General features: G+C 43.3%; 1 protein-coding gene across 2 annotated transcripts in view; it reads right to left on the bottom strand.

The window, feature by feature from the left end:
• Positions 1-75: 75 nt before the first annotated feature.
• LOC123506284 (neuropeptide SIFamide receptor-like) overlaps positions 76-24978 on the bottom strand; it is a 26218-nt gene continuing 1315 nt past the window's right edge. The window contains exons 2-7 of one of the 2 annotated variants that reach the window (XM_045258239.1): positions 10349-10599; positions 6017-6142; positions 5009-5164; positions 4445-4585; positions 3565-3744; positions 76-2425 (exon numbers count right to left, since the gene is read on the bottom strand). In XM_045258239.1, the coding sequence (XP_045114174.1) occupies positions 2054-2425; positions 3565-3744; positions 4445-4585; positions 5009-5164; positions 6017-6142; positions 10349-10599 (1226 nt within the window). In that variant the 3' untranslated portion in view covers positions 76-2053. The remainder of the gene's footprint in view (positions 2426-3564; positions 3745-4444; positions 4586-5008; positions 5165-6016; positions 6143-10348; positions 10600-24978) is intronic. The other variant, XM_045258240.1, reaches the window with a different exon arrangement.

The raw sequence follows: 24978 nt of genomic DNA on the forward strand, positions 1-24978 counted from the left end.
GTCACAACTCCTCGATTTACATCCCGTACCTACTCACTGCTAGGTGAACAGGGGCTACACGTGAAAAGAGACACACCCAATTATCTCCGGCCGGGGAATCGAACCCCGGTCCTCTGGTTTGTGAAGCCAGCGCTCTAACCACTGAGCTACCGGGCCGTGTGTGTGTGTGTGTGTGTGTGTGTGTGTGTGTGTGTCCACTTTGTACTTTGATGTGTGGTTACTGTAGTGTGTGACCGTGAGTAATCGTGTCATCGCGTTCACCAACTCTCAACTCAACATAACACAACACAAATTGATTAAATATTCTTGTTTCAAGGTATGTTGGCAGCCCTGGCCTCCCCCAAGCCAGGGGTGCCAACACAAGCCATAGCTGGAGCCCTGCACGGGCAATGCGTCCCCCGTCCCCGAGACACGCAGAATACGGGACTGCGTGGACACACGACACAGTGCCTTGCCTCGTGGAACATAAAGGCTTTCTTCACAAGAGACAAAACAAGAATAAGTGGCGTCATCAGATAGACAGACAAACATCATCAGCGTCATGGACAACTAGAATACAATCGGTCATGCAGGTGTCCTGTCCTGTCATGGCAGCATTATGGAGCTTCAGAGCCGCATCAGGCTAGGCTAGGATCTGGTACCGCCACGTGTACCTCATGCCTAGCGATCACAAATACAATATTGTGAGTGATAACAGCACGTACAGTAACGCCGGAAGTCCGTTGCTTCGCCTCCACTACGGCAAACACCATAAACCACACGTGCCACCCCCAACACTCCCAACACACCCTGCCCTACTGACGCTCACATCTGTGTAGGTTTCAAGTGAATCGTCATTGTTATTCTGGAAACAACAGACACGCACCACCGGATTAACATAGGCGCTGATCACGCCACAGAAGTCAATCACGTGCGCATTTCTGACGTCAAAAGTACACAGACAAGCCATGAAGACGTCACAAGTGCAGACAGATGCCGGGCCACCCACCAACCAAGCGCTGTGTGACCGCGGCTGTGACATCACCAAAGCAGTTACCTTGATCCACAACAACACGTGTTAATACCTGGAAGGCACACTGGACACTTGAGGCGCATCAGAAGCAAAGGTAATACATGACAATAATTCTGAAACCACCTGGAAGAGAGGCGCTGAGTTTCCCGCTGACATCTCCAAACATATTTCTGCAAGCGGTTTACACTCGCTATACTGTCGCCTTCAACCATATTTCCGTGACTCATTGAAAGTGCCGAAAGAGCCTCAGTATGACACAGCACACTGATAATGTACCGCGAAAACTCCTGATGCACTATAATGAGTGAACTTGACATGAAATTATTACCTTCCTTGTCATTCTTTTAATTTGTTTGGAAACCTTCAACGTGAGGACTTCAGGACGTCAGGTAAGAAAAAAAGTAATGTTTATCTCTTGTACCTGCATCGCGAAGCTCAGAATGGTAGTCTTTGTCATTCAACAAGGCCATGTCGATGAATATACACAGGTCAAAGTAAGTGTCTTTCATCCATGGCTATCAGTGACATCCTCGCTGAAAGAACATGATTGAAAACACGTTAAAATATGTACCGATCAAATCTATACCATTAAATTTGTAAGGTTTGTAATGTCTATACACAAAACAAAAACCTCTTATGGTAGAAAGATTATAAGGAAAAGCTGAGGAAGTTACAGACTTTAGGAAAAATCACTTCAGTGCATTTTCTTTATCCAGTTCCTCCTCCTCGTCCTTCACGGTGGTTCAGGTGAGTGAGTGTCCCAGGTGACGGCAAGGTGGCGGGCCGCGGCATTCCTACACTGGAAGGCTATGAGTGCCATCCAGAGTGTTCGAAGTAGTGCCTCGTCGCCTGGTGTATCAAGTGACCTGAAGGATCACCATCACAACTGACTCTTAACCTTATCTTCGCTATATCATTGTGGACTGAGCCAAGACCTCTATCCTCACGAGCGTCAGCACTGCCAGGGTGAGTAGTACGCTTCACTGATGGCTGAACTAATACTCAGCAATGGAAGAGTAACTAAGGAAGGGAAGCAGCGCCTCATACTAAGGTGCTGCACCCGTTGGTCTGTGTGGCAGAGGCGGCGTCGATGGAGGTGGTTGTGGTGGTGGTTGCAGTGGTGCTGGTGGTGGTGGTAGTCTCCGCTGGCTTAGTGGTGGTCATGGCGGTGGTGGTGGTAGTGGTGGCAGCAGTGGCGCCTCCGTTGGTGAGATTATTAATGATGCACTGGCGGTAGAGAAGCCTTGGTTTGGTGGAAGAGGTGGAGCGACGCTTGGTGGTGGCGGCGGTGGTGGCGGCGGTGGGGCTGCTGGAGGCGTGGTGGTACAGCAGGGATGAGGTGGCCACGCACCGCCTCTTCTCCGAGGGCGTGGCAGCCAACACTGTCCTGGCGCTGTGGCTATCTAGTGGGATCTGCCGGAGAGAGAGAGAGAGAGAGAGAGAGAGAGAGAGAGAGAGAGAGAGAGAGAGAGAGAGAGACTAATATTAAAGACACGCTGCGCTTCACCAGTGCTTCAAGTTTCATACTTTTACAATGAACAGAACACAACACATCACTCTAGAAGTTTAGATCGCGCGCACACACACACACATAGACACACACACACTCTCTCTCTCTCTCTCTCTCTCTCTCTCTGTGTGTGTGTGTGTGTGTGTGTGTGTGTGTGTGTGTGTGTGTGTGTGTAATGATAGGGTGTATGTCCTTCGTGATACGCGTACGTGTCAGATGGTGGACACACTTGCCAACCCCGGCACCGCTATGTTGTTTTATTGTGTACCTTCACGTCGTAAATCCTGCTATCGCTGTAACACATGTGACGCTCGAACACCTGCGAGTCACATTACAACACCTTTGTTGCATCATTACTTCAAAACTGTTCGTGTTCCCAGCATCACAGTGAACATAATAGCGGAAATTGGAGTATACCTTGCAGCTTATCCTTGCTTTGAACTGCCCTTATAAATAAAATGGTAATAATAATGATAGCAATAATGATAGTAATGATAATAACACAGGTATCGGAATTAGCAAGCCTCACATTACAATCTACTACATATAATGCCTGTCGTCTTTGCAATAACTCAGTAACACCGCCTGGATATTTGAGAAGCTTCTGTGTCACACAGTGAATAGTGATAATACGAATAATGATAATAATAGCAACAGAGGCATCAGTGTTACCAAGATATACATTACAATCTGCTACATATGATGCCTGCCTTTCTTCAATACTCACTAACACTACCTGCATATTTGAAAAGCTTCTGTGTCTAACTAAGTCGGCCCTTTGTTATTCTACGTTACCGTTGACCCTCTGGTAAACTCTGGAACTCCCTGCCTGCATCTGTATTTCCATCTTCCTACGACTTGACTTCTTTTAAGAGGGAAGTTTGAAGACATTTGTCCCAGACTCTTGGCTAACTCTATTAATCTTTTAGGTGTCTGGCAATCAAGTAATTCTTTGTTACCCTTGGCCGGGTTCTCATCTTGCATAAAATAAAAGCTTTCCCTTCTTACATAGAAAAAAACACACAATGATCACGTCTCGCACCTGGACAAGCACTGACTTCCTACGCGTCTCGGCAGATCCAGAGGAACTTGAGTAGACGGAAAACTCAGAAGACGCCTTGGACTCGAGAGAGCAAGGGTTGGGGGTCTTGACGGACGTGAAGGACTTGCAGTTGGTCTCCAGGCGAAGCGGTGAGCAGCAGGAGTGGGATACCAATATGGCCTGCCGAGGGAGAACATGTTAGCGGGAAGGTGAAGAGAATACTGACGAAGATTATACAATGAAAGGAATCGAGGTGGTAAAAATATTAGGGAGAGCAGGAATCACGTGACTTGAAGATAATAAGGAGAATAAAACTGAGATTGGAAAGAAAAAAATAGGAGAGGAAAGGAGAAGTATGTGCTTTGACTAACATTACGAGGTGTGAAAGATGATATTTCCTTAATTGATATCCAACAGAAAACAAAAACAAAAACATATGGAGAGGGAAAGAAAACACAGATCACTAGAACACATATAGTTGAAACGGTGCAGAGAAACCAAAAAAAAAAAAGAAAACAAGAGACCACACCACATTACACTAACAGACGAAATGGTACAAACAAACAAAAAAGAGAAAACAGACCGCACCTCACTACGCTGATAGATAAAACGGTACAGAGAAACTGCAAAAAAAACACACCACAGTACAATAACAGACAAACGGTACAGAGAAACTGCAAAAACACACCACACCACAATAACAGACAAACGGTACAGACAAGCCCCCAAAAAACACACCACACCACAACAACAGACAAAACGGTACATAGGAATTCCCTTAAAAAAACACACAACACACACTACATTAACAAACAAAACAACAGAAAAACAAGACCAGACGGTAATAACAATACAAGACAGCTCTCCTCTTGTCCCTCACCTTGAATCCCGCACGGAACTTGTCGTTGAAGAAGGCGTAGAGAATAGGGTTGATGCAGGAATTGGACGCCCCGAGCCACTGTGCAATCGGGGCCAAGATATGTATGAAGTTATTCTCCATATCCGTGAGAGCGACGCCCAGCTGTGTGTCGAGGGAAGGAGAGGGAGAGTGCGAGGGAGGAATGCATGAGAAGAAGCGATGTGTACGTTTCAAATCTGGCGACGTAAGGGTTGTTAAATTAGAGGAAATAGATAACAGGGATACTGATAAGGAGGAAGGGAATGTAAGGAAGGTGAATAAAAGGTGGGAAAAGAAAAAGATTATAATAAAAAGAACAAAAAATAAAAAGAAAGACGAGTAAATAAGAGGCAAGATACAAACGAGAGAGAGAGAGAGAGAGAGAGAGAGAGAGAGAGAGAGAGAGAGAAATGTCATAGTAGTCAGAGAAAAGAGATGTATTCTGGGTCCGTGGGGAGGTATCTGCACACACACTTTATCTCTCTCTCTCTCTCTCTCTCTCTCTCTCTCTCTCTCTCTCTCTCTCTCTCTCTCTCTCTGCCGTACCTTGAGCCTGGCGAAGATGACGTAGAGTGGCAGCCAGGAGAGAGCAAAGAGGATGACCACAACCAGCAACATCTTGATCACTTTAATCTTGGAACGGTGCATCATCATCGCCACGCCCACGTCCTGCCTCTCCCCGGGAAGCTTGCGCCGCCACACCTGCCGGAAGCCACACCTGTCATCTTACCTATAGCGGGCCCTGACACCTCGCTCCTCGCCCTCTCCTTGCTTTGCTTCGTCCCTTAAGTGGAAGGCTCATACCCATGTCACTCTGATTATAGCTGGTGGTGGTGGTGGTCTCTGTGTTTGTGTGTGTGTGTGTGTGTGTGTGTGTGTGTGTGTGTGTGTGTGTTTCCTTGAGTTAGGAGGAGTAGTAGTTGTTGTTGTAGTAGTAGTCGTTGATGTATAAAAGTAGTAGTAGTAGTAGTAGTAGTAGTAGTAGTAGTAGTAGCAGTGGTGGTGGTGATGGTAGTAATAGTGGTTGTGGTAGTGGTATTGATAGTGGTAATGGTAGTGGCGATAGTATCATTATTATTATTATTAATAGTAGTAGTAGCAGTAGTAGTAGTAGTAGTAGTAGTAGTAGTAGTAGTAGTAGTAGTAGTAGTAGTAGTAGTAGTAGTAGTAGTAGCAGTAGTAGCAATAGTATTATTATTATTATTATTATTATTATTATTATTATTATTATATTAGTTAGTAGTAGTAGTAGTAGTAGTAGTAGTAGTAGTAGTAGTAGTAGTAGTAGTAGTAGTAGAAGCAGTAGTAGTAGCAGTAGTAGTAGAGTGATGTCACCACCAGATAAATCTTCCTTTTAAAAATCTTGCTAGTAATCTTAATAATTTTGAGACATTACTACACTTTACAATACAATAAGAAGTAAAAGTGTAAGAGGAAAAACAAACTTATCATCACTACCATTATCATCATTATTATTACTACCATCATTATCATCACAATCATCATCATTAATATTACCATCATCACCATTATTATTACTACTGTCATCCTCACCTTGCGCCAAATGAGGATGTAGCAAATAGAGATGACAGTGAGGGGCAGCAGGTAACACATCACCAGGTTAGCCAGCACGAAGTACAAATTACCGCTCTGCTCATCTGGCCACCTGTCCGTGCACACCTGTGAGGAAACACTTGTATCACTGTTCATTTTTCATTCCTTCATTCCTTCCGCACCGTGCGTCCTTCCTACCTTCCTCTCTTCCTCTCTTACATCTATACATAAATACATACATACATATCTATAGTACGTACATGCAAACTAACACACAAACACATTCTCTCTCTCTCTCTCTCTCTCTCTCTCTCTCTCTCTCTCTCTCTCTCTCTCTCTCTCTCTCTCTCTCTCTCTCTCTCTCTCTCTCTCTCTCTCTCAGCACGCCTGTACAAACGAAAAGGAAAACTATATTATATTATGTCTAAATATAAGAGCATGTAATATTTTTCCATGTAACAGAGGCCATAGGAGAAAAACATTAATAATCAGAAGAGAGAGAGAGAGAGAGAGAGAGAGAGAGAGAGAGAGAGAGAGAGAGAGAGAGAGAGAAACCACATCGTAAAACAGGATGAAGGTAACACGAAAGTAAAGACAGAAGGAAAAACAAGAGTGACGAGGGACGAAAGAATGAAGAAAGTTGACGAAAAATGGAAGAACATGGATGAGAAACCACGTAGGAGATTAAAACAAGACAGAGCAATGAGTGAAGGGCTCTGGAGAACGTACGAAAGGGTCAAATCTGTACCAATGTTTCCCATAACTCAATTACAACAGCGTGTTCTTTTTTTCTTCCAGGACTACATACGCTCCGGAAAGGTAAACAAGCGCTCAGTGGGGAGACGAAAACACTTCCACGGGGTAACTTTTGCAATGTATCGATATATATTTTTACAAGGCAACCTCCCAAAAAAAGCTATTCACTCTTCGCTTTCACCTTAACTTCAGTCTAACCCTATTTGTTCCTTCCCACGAGTTTCCTTTCCACCGCTTCGCCTTCACTTTCTTCCATTGCCTCTTATTTTCATTTTTTTTCTCCATTTTCTTCACTTTTTTCATCCATTGCTTAAAATTTTCATCTTTTTCTTCTCCCTTTTCTTCCTTTTTATTGTTTATTTCTTTATTTCCTCCCTTTATTGCTTTCCATATTCATTGTTTCTTCTTTTTCCTTCCTTTCTTGTTTATTTTTTTCATTTCCTCCATTCATTGCTTTCCTTTGTTCATTTCATTTTTCGTCTTTACTTTCATTGTTTCTCCTTCCTTCTCTTCCTTCTATTTTCATCTCTCTTCCTTTCCTTTCTTCTTTTGTTTCTTTCCTTCGTCAATTTTCTTTTTATTTTTCTTCTATTTTGTTTTTCTTGTTGTCTTCTTTTTTCTTCCGTGTTTCCTTCCTCCTTCTCTTCATCCTGTACATTTTCCTTGTCTTTTTCTTTCCTTCTTTTCTTTCTTCCCTCCTTCCTTCTTTCTTCTTCTCCTTATTCTACATACATTTTTTCTTCTTTTTCTTCCTGTTTTGCTGATTTTCTCTTCTTATATATTTTACCTTCCTTTCTTCCTTCCTTCCTTTCTTCCTGTCTTCCTTCCTTCCACGCATCATTCTTTCCTTCTCTCTTTCTTTTCTTCCTTCCTTTTTTCCTTTTTTTTCTTTTTTTCCTTCTTTCCTTCCTTCCCTCCTTCTTTCTTTCCTTTCTTCCTTCCTTCCTTTCTTCCATCCTTCCTTGCTTCTTTCCTTCGTTTTCCTTCCTTATTCCATCCTTCCTTCCTTCTTTCCTTCTTTGTTTTCCTCCTTTCCTTCCTTCCTTCCTTCCTTCCTTTCTTCCACGCATCCTTCTTTCCTTCCTTCCTTCCTCTTTCCTTCTTCTTTCCTTCCCTCTTTCCCTCCTTCTTTCCTCCATCAGTGTCTAGATATTTCACTGCTCACAAAATTTAACTTAATGCGAAATGAGATTCTTCATTGACCTTATAACTGCGGAAATCATTTATATAGATGTCTCTCTCTCTCTCTCTCTCTCTCTCTCTCTCTCTCTCTCTCTGATATGAAGAAAGGAAGCAAAGGAGGAAGGAACGTATAAGAGTGAGCACTAAGAGATGAACCTCCTTATCTTATGCATTTATCCTTTTATCAGTTTGTCCAAGTACTCTTATTTGTGGTTCCTCCAGACGTCTCTTATCACGTGTCTCGTTCAGGGAGGATGGTCGTCTTTTGTTAACTCCCGTAACGAGCCTGGTATAAGTTTGATCAGAGAGAGAGAGAGAGAGAGAGGAGGAGAGAGAGCACATCCCCCAAACACACACAATATCACTCCACAGAGACACACAGAAAACAGACACTTAAATACTATCACAAGCACGGATGAAACTCTAAAAACTAACTCACCACTTTCTAAAATACATCAGGTTTTAATGTAGCGTCGTTAAAAAGCATTATTATTTCACACCATTGTTATCTCTACCGTCAAGTGGCGCCAGAATTTAGTGACAGTTAGTTATACCAATGTTTTAACTTCACCCTTCAGTTAATATGCAGGGGTGAACAAATAACTCCACTTCATTCATTGACTTCGTTCAAGAGGGAGGGTGCAACACATTTGTTCCTGTCCTTTGGCTAAGTAACCGGCTGTGTAAGGAAGGAGACTGGCGACTGAATGGGCATTATTTTTATCTTTATTTTTTTTGTCCTCCCTTCTTACATAAAAAAAAAACTTCTTATCTTATATTCTTTCTATACTGAACCAGGAAACTTTCACACAGATCGTATTAGTGAATCTGAGAGACCTATGAGTGAATAAAGCAACACAAGGAGGCCCAAATATGCCCCTCAGTGTTCTTTCTCGCTGTGTGTTGCCTCAATGAAACACTAGTTAGCCCACACAAGGCAACACAAACATCCTCTCCATTGTCTCTCCATTGTCGCTCTGTGTTGCCTCAGTGATCGCTATGGTATCTCGTATTTTGTACCACTTCTGTGCTTCACCTCCACTATTTCAAAAGGCTTTATTTACATTGGCACGAGTATTTTTAAGGTGTTTCTACGTTTCTAGAGGCAGAGTGACAAGATCATTACATTATTAACTGGAGGAACACTCTTGAAAACCCCGTTAGTCATTTCGGTGGCCTTGGATAACACTCGTAATGAGAAAGAGAAAAGCATTTCTGAATACGGGCCTGTATAGAGTGTGTTACCTTAATGAACGTTATGGTACAGGTACACTAGTTAGCTCAGAGCAGCGTCCCACGTCCACACTGAAGGCACTACCATTAATAGCCTAAGGTTCGTCATTTCCACGGCACTATAATTTCAGTGATCACCAACTTTCTCCATAACAGTTAATGAGGCAACTTTAGTGGGACTTAGAGGATCAGTCACCGATGTTTTCCAGCCTCAAATTAATGACACTGGACAGAGGCAGGTTAATGTATGTACGGGACGCGACTAACGACCTGATGGATTAAAAAACGGTAAGGACTTTTCCCTTTTTTTTCTATGGTAAATTACATGGTGATATTTATTTCTCTGAGTGGTTTGCATGCTGGGAGAAAGAAACCGTCCCGAGAAAAATGTTTATTGCAGCCACTGGAGAGAGAGAGAGAGAGAGAGAGAGAGAGAGAGAGAGAGAGAGAGACCAAAACCCTAAGCTGCGAGGACACAAGTTTCGCGAGTGAGAGAAAAATGATGCAGCCAAGTGGGGAGAAAAAGATTCGTGTTATCAAGGAAAGGCGAGGGATACTGACAGCGGGGCGGGGTGAGGCGGGGTGGGGCGAGGCGGGGTGAGGCGGGGCGGAGCGAGGCGGGGCACAGGTGTTATTGATGCCCTGCCTTCCTTCCTTCCTGCCGCTGCCACTTCAAGCTACTTTGGTGGAAACTTGAATGCATACGATTGGTAATATTTAGGTCATCGATTCATCTCTCTCTCTCTCTCTCTCTCTCTCTCTCTCTCTCTCTCTCTCTCTCTCTCTCTCTCTCTCTTAATCAACTTTTCGTTACGGCGGGAGCAGGAAAGAGTGAGAAAGAAAACGGAAAATTTACTGTCATACGTGAGACTCATTCCCTCCTGAGACACATGAAAAGGAACAAAGTGAAGTTAGCATGGTACATTTGATCACTTCGGCGCCACAGTCCTTTCGGTGCACCAAGCTACTAAAACCAATACACAAAAACATACACCATGACACAAACTTTCCTTTCACGGCAGGCATAAACAGATAGACAGAGAAAGAGAGAGAGAAATTAAGGAGTATTTCGTTCATACAATTCTTTTAGACAGTGTAGAATCGTTAAACAAAAAAAAAATGAAAAGAAAAACCTGCCCATTGACCCAGGGGTATACTCACGCTCAGGTCGGTCTTGGGTATAGGCTCCAGGGTGAAGTAAATAGCCCAGGGGAGTGTGATGGTGAGGGAGAACACCCAGATGACGAGGATGATGCTGCGGCAGGTGCGGGAGGTGATCTGGCAGCGCATCGGGTAGCAGATGGCCAGGGCACGGTCCACGGAGATGGCCACCAGTGTGTTGATTGAGGCGGACACGCTGACGCCTTGCAAATACGACATGGCCTTGCACACGAAGAGGCCGAGCACCCAGGCTGTGGAGGAGAGTAGGGTCAGTAGGGTAAGCAGGGTCAGGCAAGGTTAGGCAAGGTCAGGCAGGGTCAGGCAGAGTCAGGCAGGGTCAGGCAGGGTCAGGCAGGGTCAGTTGTGCCACGGGAAGTTGTGTTGGTAGAGTGTTAACCCCTTCAGTACTGAGATGCATTTTTACTCAGAGTTTTGAGTGTGATTAAACGATTTTACCTACATTAGGAAGGGTCTATGAAGGTAAGAAATTTAATGGCAAGAGTCTTCACTATTTCAATCCCCTACATAAGTTTCTGAAGCTGCACAAAAATGGCAAATAGTAAGCAGAATGAATATGGAAACGTGTCATGGTACTGAAGGGGTTAAGTGGAATCACTAGACTCTATTAGCATACTGTACATTGCAAGGAGTGATGGTTACGTTCTTTGAGGGTCGAAAGAAGAGCATAGGTGTCCGCCACTGAAGGAAATACGGTGATATAACTGTGCCCTTGAATAAGAATTAGAAGATGTTTTTAAGAGGGATAAAGAGCGTCTGTAGTAGTCTAAGTCTTGATGAGGCACTTTGTTTCTGTGTAAAGAATATGATGTTGAGTATATGTGTTGAATTAGAATGTGAAAGTTAAATGGACAAGTACCATGACATTTTTCCATATTTATTTTGCTTACTATTTGGTAATTTCATACAGCTTCTGACACTTATGTGGACATTACAATAGTGAAGACTCTGGCCATTAAGCTTTTGACCTCCATAGACTCTTCCTAATGTAAATAAAAATCGTCTAATCACACCCAAAACTCAAGATAAAAATGCATCCCAGTACTGAAGAGGTTAAAGGTAAAAGGTATTAAGTATACAAGAACTATGTACATGCTACTGAAGCCAAGGCACTCCACACTGCACCTCCCTTGTATAGGTAAAGCATCTTGCCTGACGCTCCGACATCTCACACACAAACGCACAGGAAGCGGGTGTTGAGAACGCTACGACTTGTCTGAGAGAAATAACAAGCCAGTCTTTACGGGAGCAGGAAACAAAATGAATTGGAGGAGACGCGTGAATGATTGAATCTCTCTTCCAATCGAGTGATGTCTTTGTGTCCTCGTGTCCTTGTGTTCTCGCGTGCGCCTCTCCACTCTGTCCTCTGTCGTGAGTCCTTAGTCCCTTCAGTACCAAGACGCATTTCCATATTCATTCTGGTTATTGTTTGGTGATTTTATGAAGCTTTAGAAACTTATGTAGGGGATTTAACTAGTGAAGACTGGCCATTAACCTTCTGATCTCCATAGACTCTTTCTAATGTCAATAGAATCGTTTAATCGTACCCAAAACTCATGGTAAAAATGCGTCCCAGTACTGAGGAGGTTAAGGGACGCGACCTCTGTGCAAGTAAATTAAGTAAAGAAAATTCCGTGATGCATATTTTAAGATAATTTTTCGGAGGAGCTGCTTCTCTGAAAATCTATTACGCTTTACGATATTTCCCCCATTACAAGTTAGTGCCCTCATCCACGTCCACTTAACGGTGTACTTTGCGCTCCTCCTCCCCTGACACACGCTTCCCTCCCAGCCTCTGCCCTCCCTCGCCTGTCATGTCCTTCTGATGTATTGCCTCGCCACTTCCGTCACCAGTAATGCCATCACCAGGTGTTGTGCATCACTTATTCCTCCCTTAATGCTCGCACCACCACACATATCACCGCCTCCAACCCCCACCGCCATGCCCTGCCTCTAGTTCTCCCTCTTCCGCGCTTCTCTCCGTTGTATATACGAGATGTTTGCCACCCTCTGCCTCAGCCGCCATTACCATGACTAAGGTGTGGGTTGTGCCTCTCATTTCTGGCCCTTCCTCTCCCTCTCTTCCCTTGCCTGCCTGCCTGCTTGTCTGTCTGTCTGTCTGTATGTATATATGTATGTATGTATGTATGTATGTTCCATCCCTGCCGCCCAAACACAGCCTGCCAAAGTGATTCACCGAAGCTGTTTCCTTGTTTACTACAGAATCTTGCTTACTTTTCACTCTTCCCTGCCACTCTGCCACTCCCTCAGTCTATATTTCTGTCTTAGTCTTCCCTCGCCGTCTTCCTCTTCTTGTTCTCTCGGTCTTCTGTCTTCTACTCTCCTCTTTTTGCTTCTACGTACCTTGTTTATTGTTATTTTTCCTCTCTACTGTTTCATCTTACTTCACTTTCCCTGTACTCTCTCTCTCTCTCTCTCTCTCTCTCTCTCTCTCTCTCTCTCTCTCTCTCTCTCTCTCTCTCTCTCTCTCTCTCTCTCTCTCTCTATCCCTACACTTTTTTCAATTTACTTCTCCATCCATACTCTCCACTTACTCCATTCCACAACTCCCTGCTACTCCCATTCCTACTCTTTGCCACTCCTTTCCGCGTATTCCTTCATTACCACAGAGAGAGAGAGAGAGAGAGAGAGAGAGAGAGAGAGAGACCGAAACCCAATCTCAGTTTTCATATAGAGTTCATTTTTCTGTTGTAAAAATAGAGACAACTATTTATTTCAAGTCCTCATATTGGCCACGAGAGATGCTGACGGCCTCATCCTCCCTGCTGGTTCCCTCTTTGATGAATGTTGTTTTTATTAAGTCAGGTTAGGTCAGGGTAAAGAAAGGGAGGATAGGGTAGGTTACGTTAGGTTTTGGTTAAGTTAGATTAGTTCCTATGACTCGTTTCCATATTCATTCTGGTTACTATTTGACGATTTTATACAGCTTCAGATTCATATGTTGGGACTAGAATAGCAAAGACTCTGGCCGTTAACCTTCTGACCTCCAATGACCCTTGCTTAAGTAAATAAAACTGTCTAATCATACCCTAAAATCATGGCAAAAATGCGTCTCAGTATTGAAGAAGTTAAGTTAGGTTTTAGGTTAGGTTAAGTTCAATTAGGTTAAGCTAGATTCGATTCAGTTACATTAGGTTAAGTTAGGTTTTAGGTTAGGTTAGATTAGTTAAGGGAAGGCTAGAGTCGTCACAGCTGGGAAGTGAAGCAAACCTGATGAATTCACCTGATGGAGTGGAGGGCAGAGTAAGGAGGAAAACCCACAGAGTTTATACAAGAGTGGCCATAATGACTTCCTCGTCAACTCAAAGGGGTCTTAGTACCTTTTGATTCTGCGGCGGGTTCGTTGGTCTGATGGGAGGGATTGGTGAAGGTAATGACAGGACAGAAGTGGCAGAGAGACAGAGAGAGAGAGAGAGAGAGAGAGAGAGAGAGAGAGAGAGAGAGAGAGAGAGAGAGAGAGAGAGAGAGAGAGAGAGAGAGAGAGAGAGAGAGTGTGTGTGTGTGTGTGTGTGTGTGTGTGTGTGTGTGTGTGTGTGTGTGTGTGTGTGTGTGTGTGTGTGTGTGTGTGTGTGTGTGTGTGTGTGTGTGTGTGTGTGTGTGTGTGTGTGTGTGTGTGTGTGTGTGTGTGTGTGTGTGTGTGTGCCTAGTTATATATCCTTGTTAAGTCTCCAGTTTGACAAAGTATTTCACTGATTTATTGAATTGCCTTCCCCCTTCCAACCCTCTCCCGTCTCTCTCTCTCCCGTCTCTCTCTCTCTCTCTCTCTCTCTCTCTCTCTCTCTCTCTCTCTCTCTCTCTCTCTCTCTCTCTCTCTCGCTCATAACCTGTAAACTCCATTTCCGCAATATTCTCCTTAAGAAAATGTAATTGACTTTAAAGAACATGCTCACAACCACCACCACCACCACCACCACCACCACCACCAGCCACTACAAATACCTCTACTAACACTCTACACTTGTACCTCCTTAATTCCGTCAATCTCCAGACCATCGCTTTAATTAAAACTTCCTTGACCGTATCATTGAGCACGTTTTCGTCTTATCCTTTACATCTACCAAGCTCTAGTGGGCGTTACGGGGGAGCTTAAAGGCAGTTATTTTATCTCGTATACTAATAGTTTAAGAAGACTTCCACATCGATAACTGGAAAGACGGGAGTGAAAAACGGGCTAGTATTTTTCTATGGCCTTTGAAAACAAGTCTGGGTGAGAGGAAAGAGTTTGAACCCATATTCTGAAACGCTTTGCTCTTTTACTATCATTACTTTCTAAAGGCTCCACTTGAAGAGACTCGTGTTCTTAAGGGTATTTTTATGGTTCTGGTGATGGATTAGCAAGATTTCTAGTTGATCATAAGGAGAAAATGTCTTGAAAACCTAGCTAATTGTATCTTGGGGACTTAAAAAATTGTGTTGAGAGAGCAATGCGTTTTTTAATACAGGCTTTATATCTCAGCTCATCTTTATAATATCTCAAATAGCACAAGTAGACAGGCTTTTATCTCAGCTCTCCTTTATATGTCAAATAACAGAAATGGAGGGGCCTTTAAATCTTTGAGTACCATGACGTATTTTCATATTCATTCTGCTTAGTATCTGGTGATTTTATACAGCTTCAGAAACCTATGTAGGGGGGGATTAAACTAGTGAAGACTGTAGCCATTAACCTTCTGACCTCCATAGACCCTTGCTAATGTCAATAAAATAGTCTAATCGTACACGAATCTCAAGGTAAAATATGTGCCTGAGTATTGAAGCGGTTAACTCAGCTCACCTTTATATGGACGGGAGAATGCCAGCCCTGCAACACTTCAATTCCCGTGAAAAATACAGCGTGACAATCAGCAACAGAATAATCAAATCAGCGGTAACAAGTAACTAGAGAAAGGCAGAATAAGGACGCAGTCTTTATGTAGTGTCACTAGTAATTCCGAACTGTTTGAATGAAGTGAGCGACAATTCAAGCAGTCCCGTTAACAGTAGAGCCATTTGTATTTTTGATGCGTCCATTCATCAGTTTTGTGTCGGAAAGAGAGATTGAAGGAGAAAAACACAGACATACACACACACATCGACTTGTAATCTGCGTCCCTCACATTCTCCCGTCACGCCATTGTCGGCTTTGAATGGAAAGTAATGACGCTCAGGGTAAGAGAGAGAGAGAGAGAGAGAGAGAGAGAGAGAGAGAGAGAGAGAGAGAGTGTGTGTGTGATCTCGTACCTCATAAATTAATATTACGTATCGATATAAAGAACTGCCTCGATAAGACAGCACAGACATTTATTTCGCCAATTTAAAGACGGGAAATAGTGAGATAAAACCAGCTGGTGCATCGCGGCGAGGCAGGAGGGAGAGACGGTATCCAGCTGTGAGCGTGGCGGCGGGTGGGCACTGTGTCATCTGTGGATGAGTGAAGGCCGCCCACGACACTCAGAAATTGACAAGTAGACACAAAGTTACCAAGAATTGAAGGCGGGAAGTTGTCAGGATCATCGGGTGTTATAAAGGGAAGCAGCAGCCGAATACACTGACATTAGGCGAACATTCTTGCCAAAAGGTGTCTTCTCTAGTGTTTTTTTTTTCTTCCATTTTCATGCCTTTTCACTCTCACATAAGGGTTATAAGGTGTCTTTTCTCATATATTTTTTTCCCATCCTCATGCTTTTCATTACAATATTTTCCTGGTAACATTTGAGTCCCCGAGATAAGATACCAAGTAACTGCAGGGTTTTCCTTCAGGCATTATCAAGTTTCGGGATATGTTTCAAAATTTGTATCCTTTTCCCCACCTATTACAGTTTTATTAACCCCTTCAGTACTGGAACGTATTTTTAACTTGAGTTTTGTTTACGACTAGACCCTTTTATTGACATTAGGAAGAGTGAATGGAGGTAAAAAAAATTAATGGCCAGTTTTCACTATTTCAATCCTCACATAAGTTTCTGAAGGTGTATACAATCACCAAATAGTAACCAGAATGAATATGGAAACGTGTTGTGGTAATGAAGGGGTTAATCACACATATTGCTATTTCTCGACCACAGTGTTTTGCATTAGCACTTCCACTTTCCAGGAAAACCAACAGAATTATATTTGGCAAATAACTACAGGAAGAGATACAATTTGAATAGGTACTGGCGGCCCCCATGCACTATTATTTCTACAATGAGTTTTTGGTATAATTAGACAGTTATATTTACATTAAGAAGGGTCTTATAGAGGCCAAAAGTTAGTTGGTAGAGTCTTCGTTATTTGAAGTCCCCACATAAATTTCTGAAGCTGTTTAAAATCATAGAGTAGTAAGAAGAATGAATATGAAAATGCGTCATGGTACTGAAAGGGTTAGAGAAAATCTCTCTCTCTCTCTATCACTCTGTACCAGGACACTGACACGGGCGACTCACAAACCCACACATTCACTCGTCAAAGCAAAAAAACACATCGAGTTCCTTTTGATCGCCATCCCAAAAGTGGCCGTGTCCCAGCGTAACCTTTGCCTCTGAATGACGCGGTAATGAGAAGAGGAAGAGGAAGAGGAGGAGGAAGAGAAGGAAGAGGACCAGGAAGTGCAGGAAGAGAGAAAAGATAATGAGAGGGAATAAAAGATGTCAGAATTGATAAGAGATTGGATAGAGTAATAATGTTAATGCTAAAGATTCATTGATGGTCATGACTGTTGTTATTAATGGTGGTGGTGGTGGTGGTGGTGGTGGTGGTGGAGGAGGGGAGTAATAATGACTGTGAAAAAGAAAAAGAGAGAAGGTTTGCAAATCATTATTCATCATTACAGTCTGGCAAATAAATCACACACGCATGCACGCACGCACGCACGCACGCACACACACACACACACACACACACACACACACACACACACACACACACACACACACACACACACACACACACAGAGAGAGAGAGAGAGAGAGAGAGAGAGAGAGAGTTTTATAAGATCTCTAGAAAATGATGACCTTGGACAGCTTACTCTTTTTCCATCAAATAAAGCGTCCCTCTCTCTCTCTCTCTCTCTCTCTCTCTCTCTCTCTCTCTCTCTCTCTCTCTGGGGAGGTCTGGGCGCCGCGATAGATGGACAGCCAGCGAAGCCTCTATGACGTGAAAGAATGACGTGGTATTTCGTTCTTTCACTATCTCACTCGCTCACTTCCTTACTCTCTCATTCAGCTGTCCATCCACTCCAGCCTCCGACGTTTACTCAGTCACAACATTCTTTTTTCTTTGAGAGGAGAGTGAAGCTTGTCCAAATTCAGGTGACACATAGAAGTAATTTGTAGGGTGTTGTAGCTTTGGAGAGTGCGTTCAGTGTAGGACCAATATTCAGAAACGCTTTGCTCTCCCATGATGTTATTTCCACAGGCTCTAGTTGAAGATACTCATATTTTTAAGGGTATTTTCATGGTTCTGGTGATAGATTAGCAAGGTTTTTAGTTAATCATAAGGAGAAACTGTCCTGAAAACCCGCCTAGTCGTCTATGGGGACTTGAAAAATTGTCGTGGTGAGAGAACAAGGTGTTTCTGAATATGGTCGTAAGTGAGATGAAGTGTTACTGAACGGAGGAAAGAAGATAATGGAGTAAAGATTGTAGGCCTCACATTCATTCATTTTATGACATTTGTTCGAGACTTTTGGCTAGCTCTTCTTATCTTTAACGGAACATGTAATCAAGTGGGCTTTTTTTATTTTTGTACCCTTGACCAGCTTCCCCTCTTGCATGAAAAAAAAAAAAAATGGCCGGTTTAAATCATACAAAGCTTGATTATATTACAGTTACTTCGCTTTACACTTTCCCTGTGAAGAAAATCCAATTAATGTCACACTTTACAAGTTCGTTTAAGCCACAACGCATCCTGAATGGAGCGACCACTCTGTCACGCACGAGTTCCTCCCCTGATGACGACTGTTGCGTCTTGGACAACAGCGCACCTCCCCAATTAATCTTTCATTCCACCTGTGTTTGCCTGGTCCGCGAATCTCGATCTCCTGCGATTCCTTCCTCTCACGCCTCGCCTGGCTGTGTCTGTGTTTCTCTCTCCACGTTTATGGACTACATTTACTGTCTCCCTTGCAACGAATCCCTTTTATGACCAATCCTCCCTTCAGTTCCTGTCCATCACACTTCACCACATTTTCTATCCTCCCAATTGTCGCTCACTGCTAACTGTTCCTCACCACTGCTCTCTCCTGCAGCACTTACGGGTGAGGACGTTACTGATGAGGGTGGCGGGCACGCAGCACACCAGCACCAGCAGGTCCGCCAGTGCCAGGTTGAAGAGGAAATAAAACACCGGTGTCCTCATGATCCTCGTACGCGCCACCACCATTATCACCAGCACGTTGCCGATGATCCCGAGTACCATCACCAGGATATAGGCCAGCACGTAAAGCACCGTGACGGGTAGAGAGTGTCGCAGAAAAGTCACCTCTCCGTAAGGACCCAGGCTGCTATTCAGTGACCTCTCGCCACTGTTCTCCTCACTCCTGCCGCTCAGGGTCTCCTCGTCACTGTCTCGAGCCCGCATGGCTGCTCGTCCACGTCTGCCACAGTGAAGTGTTCGCTTGTTCTTAGGAAGCTGCACCGCAAGGGAATATAACACTGGATTGGATGCACGGTTTTTTTTTTCTTTGTTTTTCTCTGATGAGCTGTTCTTTTAGTGATTAAATGTGAAAATACATTGACGCAGGTTGCCTTTCTAAGTGTAAACGAAATATTCAAAAAAGTATATATTCTTCAGAAGCGCATTCAGATCAAAACAACTAAAATAAAAAGAGACAGAACAACAATTTTGACAAAGAAAGAAAAAAAAGAAGAGGAAAAAAAAATAAACAAATCCAAACAGTAACCTTATAAGACATAGATAAACTGCATCAATAAAGAAAGAGGAGACCGACAAACGATCCAACACAAAACTGAAAGAAAACAGCGAGGAGAGTAGTCAAGACGAACTAAATAAAGGGGTGACTTAAGTGATGCGCGGCGACTGTCAGTGACCGAGGGAATGAGATGTGTGTCCCGCCGCCAGGAAGGTGTCAAGAAGAATGAGGTGGAGCACGACAGAGACAGACAGCAGGACACCGCCACGGCAAGCCAGGGAGGGAGAGGAAAGCTGTGACAGGGGGAGGGAAGAGGGAACACAGGACCCAAGATAAAACCGAGAAGGGGAAGGGGAAGAGGAGAGGAGGGATTGAAAGGGGGACATGGGAGGAAGGAATGGGGGAGGATAATATTCTCTCTCTCTCTCTCTCTCTCTCTCTCTCTCTCTCTGGACTCACTAATACCTCCTCGACCTCCTCTTCTTATTTTTATGAGTTGCGTCGCTTTGAACATTGTTTCATTTCCGATTGATGTTATTTATACTTAATGTCGTAAAATGTCAACAATTACTGAAATATTTACGGTATGCTCACTTATTCTCCTCTATTCCTTTCTTACATTTAATCTTCCACCTCCTCCACCTGCTTTATCACACTTTCCTTCTTCTTCCCATCCATCAGGCCTGGTATGACCCCATTGTTGTGCTCCTTAAATCAATGTTTCAGTCTTCTTCTTCTTCTTTATTCTCCTCCTTATCCTCTTTATCTTCCTCCTATTGACACTTCGTTTACTTCCTTTCTAGTTCTTATTTTCTCTATTTCCTTCTTTTTTTATCTCCTTCCATCATCTCTCTCTCTCTCTCTCTTTCTTCCTTTTACCATCCTTTCTCTTTCTCTTCTTCCTCTTGTTCCTCTTGTTCGTTTTGCTTCCTCTCTAGTTCTTATTTCCTCTATTTCCTTCTTTTATTTCTACCTCCTTCCATCATCTATCTCTCTCTTACTTAGTCTTCCTCCTCACACTCCTCTTCTTCTTGTTCCTCCTATTGACCCTTCGTTTACTTCCTCTCTAGTTCTTATTCATCTCTATTTCCTCTTCCTTCCATCTTCCTCCTTCCATCGTCTCACACTTTTAATCTTCCTCCTCCCACTCCTTCTCTTCCTCTTGTTCCTCCTATTGACCCTTCGTTTGCTTCCTCTCTAGTTCTTATTTATCTCTATTTCCTCCTCCTTCCATCGTCTCACACTCTTAGTTTTCCTCTTCCCACTCCTTCTCTTCCCTTGTCCAGGAAGGCTCAGCTGAAATTTGAGCTCAACAACAAAATCTTCTATGTTTAGCTCAGATGGAATTTCATTTTACTTCTCTCCAGCCCACTCTCCACCACCTCCTCTTGCTCCTTCTCTCCCTTGATATTACGCTCCCCCTCAGGACCGCATTACCAAACACCTACTTAAAGATTTTTCTCCCCCGTGCATCTTATTCTTTACTTGTTGTTCAGTGGGGTGTTGTGAGCGGCGAGAAGGTCCAGGAGAGCGTAAGACTGAGAAGGCTGGTTGGGAAAAGGGAACAAAGAATAGGAAGACGATCGCCAGGGAGTCGTGGGGTGTTGAGGGACTGAATGTGGAGGAGTAAAAGGTCAAGGAAAGTGGAGAGGATGGAGAGATGAAGACTGAGGTGGAATGTAAGTGGAGTGGCGTTAGGGAAGGAAGCGAGAGAGAGAGAGAGAGAGAGAGAGAGAGAGAGAGAGAGAGAGAGAGAGAGAGAGAGAGAGAGAGAGAGAGAGAGAGGAAAAGGTGAAGAACCGAGAGGCAGAAAGGAGGAGGTGGAGATGCGTGGGCGGCAAGTGAAGGCAGAGAGAGAAGCATGTGCCGTGGGAATAGTGAAGAGCGAACTAGTGGTGGTGGTGGTGGTGGTGATGGTGGTGGTGGCCATGACCAGTTTTCGCCTCCCACGCATCAGACTGAAGCCATAGGAATTTCAGTCTCGCCCATTCATGTCCTCTTCATGTCCTCCTTTTGTTGACCACATTAACTTTTATGCCACGTAAAGACGGTAATTTCCTGCATGCAAAGGACAGACACACACACACACACACACACACACACACACACACACACACACACACACACACACACACACACACACACACACTTCTCTCTCCATCCGTCTATCTGTTTGTTTGTTCATGTTAGAAACGACGTCATTAGAAAGACAGATAGACAGATAGATAGACAAATAGAGGAGGTAATTAGATATGATAGGTACACAGATAGATAGAAAGGCAAGCATGTATAGAGAAAGGTAGATTGGTTGTTAGGTTAGGTTAGGTTAGACAGACACAGATATAGACAGACAGACAGACAGATACATACACACAGCAGAGAAGTCCTTATAGCCTCGCCGCACCCACCCCTGACGGACACCAACCCTCCTGTCAGTTGTACAATATTCAATACAAAACTGATACGCAGACACACGTATCAGTTTTTTTTCCGCTAGTTATTGCGACACGAGTAACAACGCCTAACGAAAAGGTACAGTGGGCAGACAATTCATCTCCATCTGAAAAGGTCTTATTGAAACGCTGCCTATGAGAACACAACCCGACCTTTCCTGACTTCAGTGCTCAAGGTAAAGGTTTCACATCGACTCTATAGTTAATTAGTTAGTTATTTAGTTATTATTCCTTGAGACAACTGGCAATCAAGTGGGTTTTATTTTCTTCTTTTGCTTTTGTTGCTCTTGGCCGGTTTTTTCTTGCATAAAAAGAAAGTTTAGTTTTATCCAAAATGTGCAAGTTTACAGTGAAGTGAAAGCTACAAAATTTTCATTGGTCGAAATAAAGAAGTTTACCTCTACAAACATAAATTAAAACAGTCACCTAAGTATTATTTAACCTCTTCAGTACCATGACACGTTTTTATATTTATTCTGCTTACAATTTGGTGACTTTTTATAACTTCAGAAACTTGTGTGGAGATTAAAATAGTGCAGACTGTAGCCATTAACATTCTGACCTCCATAGCACCTTCCTAATGTGAATAAAATCGTTTAATCGTACACGAAACTCAAGATCAAAATGCGTCCCGGTATTGAAAGAGTTAAGATTAGGCGATGGAAAGTAACAAACATAAGCTAAAGAGTTACTAGCATCATACATAAACACCACCAGGCTGAACAGTAGCCACCTGCTGACCTACATGCCGCTCATACACCCATCGATGATATTGGCCTTCTTTGTCTTAACCTCCTGCTGCTCCCCCTGGTGCTTCTCATCCTCATTCTCTTCCTCCTCCTTGTCCTCCTTGCCCTCTTTACGTCTTCCCTTCGTCCCCACACGCCCTTCCTCTTTGCCATCCTCTCCTTCCTTGTCTTCCACGTCTTCCCTTCGTTCCACATGCTTTTCCTTCTTACTCTCTTCTCCCTTCTACTCTTCCACGTCTTCCCTTCGTCCCAAATGCTCTTCCTTCTTGCTCTCTTCTCCTTTCTCCTCTTCCACGTCTTCCCATCGTCCCACATGCTCTTCTTTCTTGCTCTCCTTTCCCTCCTCCTCATCCATTTCTTCCCTTCGTCCCACACGCCCTTCCTCTTCGCCCTTCTTTTTCTCCTCCTCTTCTACGTCTTCCCATCGTCCCACATGCTTTTCCTTGTTGCTCTCTTCTCCCTCCTCTTCCTCCACGTCTTCTCTTCGTCCCATATGCCCTTCCTTCTTGCTCTCTTCCCTTCGTCTCACACGCCCCTTCCTGTTAGCCTTACTATTTTTCACAGACGCGATTCAGGAGTTTCGTCAACAAGTTAGTGTAACAAGACAGCAAGCAGTGTGGACGCAGGTGTTGCAGGGCTGTGCGTGTATTGATGAGATATTGACGCCTTGTTGCAGGGCAGGTACGGGCGACAGTGGAGCCACGGGTATGATATGTAACCCTATATTGTATGCAGCTCTAATAATGTTATGTATTTCCTGTGAGGTATGTATGTGTCTGGTTTTTTTTTTACCCACTGGTTATGTTATTTTCATTTATGTTTACGTATTGTTTCAGGTCGGATTTTTAGAGCAATGTGTTCTTTCCTAAACCAAACCATTCGTCATGTTCCTGAAAACCAATGTCTCTCGCTTCTTATTGGCTGTTGTCGCTTCCTGTGCTTTTGGTGGTAATTGTTAACGTTGTGTGGAGTGAGCGAGGCGGGTTCCATTTGCTGGCACGGTGCCGAATCAACAGGTGAAGCGTGTATACCTGTGGACACACTAAGGGTGATTGAATGAAACACACACAATTGCTCAAAGGCAGCTGTTCTTGGGCTGACGCGTTCCCTGGTGTAATAGGTTCTTTGACAAATTATCTGCTTGCTTTCCAAACTGTATTGTTCACCGGAATATGTTAAAGCATTTTATTATTATGAATGAAATGGACTCATGATGTTGGTGCTTTAAATCCTTCCGTATCATGACGTGTTTTCATATTTATTCTGCTTACTATTTGTGGTATAGCTTGAAAAATATAGGTGGGGGATTAAATAGTGAAGACATGTGCAATAAACTTCTGATTCCATAGACCCTTTCTAATGTAAATAAAATCGTCTAATCACACCCAAAACTCGTGGTAAAAATGCGCTCCAGTATTGAAGTGGCTAAAGGAAGATTAGATAAACTCATGGAAGTGGATGGTAGATAGAATTAGTAGCTTTGTTCAACGATAGATGGAGATAGATATTTATTGACCACAACCAAAGCAGGAACTAAGTGTATGCCTGGCAGTCTCTTGCAACTTCCCTCATTATCTTATATTCTAATTTCATATGGAGAATTACTTACCGTCTCTCATCAATTAGGTTAGCTGTCTTTCCTCCTCTTGACTAGCGCAATTCAATGTTTTCTGTTATATCCATGTAAAGACAATCATAATCCATCGTTAGTTCGTATCGTTGTTTGCATAAACCAGAGAGCGGCTCCTTCAGATAAAGAACAACGGGGAGGACGAAGAGAAGCGAGAGGAAAAAAAAATGCAGAGAATCAGGAGCAGCAGCTTCGAACGGTGAAAGAGAAGCAAGAGGGTCGGAAAAAATGTCTCGAAAAAAGGGAGGCAGAGGAGTGGTGAGTGGTGAGTGGTTGAGTGGTTGAGTGGTGAGGAAGCCCGATTTGAGCTAAATTATAAGTGGTGAACAGCTGAGAAGGCACGAGTGGGAAGAACGAACGGAACATAAAAAAAAGACAGTCGAAAAAATAAAAGGAGAAAGATGCTGACTTAAGAAAAAATGGAGTTGAATAGGAAAGAAATAGAGTTGAAATATGAAAGCAAAGCAATGCGAATGGTAGGTTAGGGAAAGGTCACACAGAAGGTCATGGAGAGAAAAAAAAAGATGAAAGTAGTCCACATGAAAAGCTGCTCGAGGGGAAAAAGTTACAGTGTTGGGGATTAAGAAAGTACTGCGTGTGAAAGTAATGTGGAAAAAACGGAAAAATGGAAGCGAAAATATAAAAAGTAATACTGAAAAAGAAAGAAAACACACACACAGGCACACACACACACACGAAGAAATACAAATGAGGAAAGATTTTTAAGGATACGAATAACATATATGTGAAATAAAAAAGAAACACACACACACACATTCTCTCTCTCTCTCTCTCTCTCTCTCTCTCTCTCTCTCTCTACGGCACGTGTAATGAAAAATGCAGTCCGTGAACACCCTCATCCGCACATCCCACACTGAACAAGGTTACGTCGCAGTGATTAAAACATGAAAGAAACACAACATTTCATT

Source organism: Portunus trituberculatus, chromosome 19 (assembly GCF_017591435.1).
Source record: "Portunus trituberculatus isolate SZX2019 chromosome 19, ASM1759143v1, whole genome shotgun sequence".
Classification (NCBI taxonomy): domain Eukaryota; kingdom Metazoa; phylum Arthropoda; class Malacostraca; order Decapoda; family Portunidae; genus Portunus; species Portunus trituberculatus.